This window comes from Agrilus planipennis, unplaced genomic scaffold (assembly GCF_000699045.2).
Source record: "Agrilus planipennis isolate EAB-ADULT unplaced genomic scaffold, Apla_2.0 scaffold1, whole genome shotgun sequence".
Taxonomy (NCBI): Eukaryota; Metazoa; Arthropoda; class Insecta; order Coleoptera; family Buprestidae; genus Agrilus; species Agrilus planipennis.
The window spans coordinates 360158-363267 of NW_020442466.1; the positions used below are offsets into that span (position 1 = coordinate 360158).

The window sequence follows — 3110 nt, forward strand, 5'->3', positions numbered from 1 at the left end:
CCTTTTAAATATGGAGAGCGATAAGCAGCATTTTCGACATATCTTACTGTTTTACTACAGAAAGGGTAAAAATGCTGTTCAAGCCAGAAAGAAATTGACTGATGTGTATGGAGAAGGTGTGTTGACAGTACGCCAGTGCCAGATCAAAAAAAAAAGCGTAAGTATTAAATTAAATGGGCAACACTAAGATCAAGACGAGGACCGAGACCATGCCAGCAAGATCAACACTAAGATTAAAACTAGAAGTATTTGAGCAAGACCAAGACCGAATAAGCAAGACCAAGACTTGAACAGTCTTGGTCTTGGTCTTGGTCTTGTTTTGCTCATCACTAGAAGTAACAGTAATGTTTTATCTTTCCAAACTAAATTTACGGCATTGTGAGTTGTCACGTATGCAGGCATGTCTTTTTTGATAGGAAATTTAGTTTTGTAATATCCACAAAGAGAGAGAGAGAGAGTATCACCTTTGACGGATTTTTTCTGCTATTGAAATATTTGAACGTTAAACAAAGCCTTCTGCGTCAATGATATCTGATAAACTGTTAGTTAAATCCTCAGGTTCCTCTCTTAAGCAGCAGTTTCCTTGTGGAGCTAATCTACTGGTGTGGACTCATTTGGCAATTCCTTCAATATTGTTGGTATGGAGATAGACTTACAACAACAGTAAATAAACTAAACAAACTCAAGAGAAGCTATTTCTGAATTTTATATTTCTATTTTGAAGAGTTTACAGGTGTCCGATGCTTTCTATGAAGCAGACTGGCTGCATGCATCCAAAAGTTTCAAACACAAAATGTTATTTTCGATGTGTCGCCTTAGAAGACCCATCATCCTCACCGCCGGTAAATTTATGTACTTGAAGCTATCTACGTTCGTTGCAGTAAGTAGAATATTTTATTTAATAATGGACAGTTAATAAGGGTGGATTTGGTTAAAAAGAGTTGGATTAAGTTATAGCAATTGGTTACAGGGAATTTCACTTTTTAATTTACTTAGATTATCACGATCCGTATTACGTACTATAGCATTCAAATTGCGTCTTATTGTAGACAGTATCTTTAATTATCTTTTTTTTAGATTCTGAAAGCATCTTATTCTTTCTACGCCCTGTTGAAAAATTCTTCGGGAGGACCTACACGTTTAATGTAAATTTTTGAGACTAAATAAAGCAATTCACTCATAATTACTTTGCTGTAAGTGTTACGAAAATTATTAAATTAAGTCACTCTATTATACGTAGTTATCACTATATGTAACAAAAGTAAATAAATATAGCTAAAAACACAGTAGTAAAGAATAGACATATTTTTTTAACAACGAGGTATAAGTACTAGAATTTGGAGGATATTGAAATTCTGAGAATGACGTATGCTCTTCAATTTTTGATCAAAATTACAGTTCAGAACTAGTAACTGTATTGGGTCCTATCACATGCACTGTCAGTGGAGCGGCGACGGTTAATCGCTACTTGTAGTCGAGTGAGAAGAGCGTAGCGACGCTCGGGTAACCGCTACCTCAAATATAGTCGAGCGAGGTGTCATTTGGAGGATATTGAAATTCTAAAAATGACGTATGCTCTTCAATTTTTGATCAAAATTACAGTTCAGAACTAGTAACTGTATTAGGTGCTATTACATGCACTGTCAGTGGAGCGCCGATGGTTAATCGCTACATGTAGTCAAGTGAGAGGGGTGACGCTCGGTTAACCGCTACATCAAATATAGTCGAGCGAGGTGTCATTTGGAGGATATGGAAATTCTAAATCGCTAATCGTTAATCGCTACTTGTAGTCGAGTGAGAGGGGTGAAGCGATGCTCGGGTAACCGCTACCTTAAATACATTCGAGCGAGGTGTCATTTAAAAGACATCGAAATTCTAAGAATCGTAGTTGGTTTTTACATAGGTGTTAAATGTCTATCATATATGTAGCGGCTGGAGTGACGACGATTACCGCAACTTTAAAAATGGTCGAGTGAGGTAGGTTTTAAAAATTCTAAGAATTACATATGTTCATTATAATTACAGCTCTTGAGTTATTAGCGGCAATAAGTCGACGGCTTCCCTGCAGTAAGTATGAGGGGGAAGCCCTTTACAAAATAAAATTAAGGGCTGCAATCAAGGCAATAAAATATTCCTTTTTACTTTGTTTCTATGTAATTCATTTACAACGATATGGTTATTAATTCACTTAAAAATTCTTTTTAAGATTACGGTACAACAAGGCAGGACGCTTATGAGTTAAAGATAGTTTCATGAATATTACATAATTTCCGGCTTACTATTGTGTTGTCAATGTGACAATGAGATTGAGTTGCTACTTGTAAAAAATCCACTTCCTGATCGTTCGCGACGACAATTGCATTTCAAAATGAGTCAATCCGTGGATTATTACTTCGGGCATACTTTTATTCTTTTTAAAATTGGAGGAATGTGGAAACCTGAAAGAAGGGGGTCGTTTTCCAAGTATCTCATGTGGTGGATTTACAACGTGTTCTTGATCTGTTTTAGCACAACCATTGTTTTATTGCATGTCGGTTCGTTATTTGAAACTTACAAGAACAAACGAAATTTTATCAAAAATTTGAATGCTGCTTTGCAACTTTCGGTAGGATTAATTAAAATGATGTTCTGGTATCGCATTGGTAATGAAGCACTTGAAACTATACAAATATTGTCCGAAAAATGGACAATACATAAAAGTTTTGATCTTTTCGACCCTGAAGCAATATTCAAGAGAGAAGCAAAAATGAAAAGAATAAACGATTGCATCTATCTGGTCTTGGGGTTTAGTGTTTCAGTTTCTGCGTCAATCAGTTGTTTGGTCAACGTGTATATAAGGAAGCATTATGATGTATATGTTGATTCCAATAACGTAAGTCATGTAAAATACACGGAGCCACTTCCGTATTTCGTTTTAATTCCGTGGGATTATACATCATCGCTGTTTTCGTACACTGCTACGGTTTTGTTTGAATTGGTTGGTGCTGGTATATTTAACGTAATTATTGTAGGTAAGAAAATTAATACCAAAAAAGATATATATTGATACAAGTCCAGCAAATTTGCAACAGGAATTAATTAATTTTGCTTTTCCAAAGGTTTCGACGCCA

General features: G+C 35.6%; 1 protein-coding gene across 1 annotated transcript in view; it reads left to right on the top strand.

Moving 5' to 3' along the window:
* LOC108732860 (odorant receptor 2a-like) overlaps positions 1 to 1149 on the top strand; it is a 3473-nt gene extending 2324 nt beyond the window's left edge. Inside the window, exons 3-5 of the mRNA XM_018463858.1 lie at positions 559 to 663; positions 725 to 880; positions 1078 to 1149. Coding sequence (XP_018319360.1) covers positions 559 to 663; positions 725 to 880; positions 1078 to 1149 — 333 coding nt within the window. The remainder of the gene's footprint in view (positions 1 to 558; positions 664 to 724; positions 881 to 1077) is intronic.
* The last annotated feature ends 1961 nt before the right edge of the window (positions 1150 to 3110 follow it).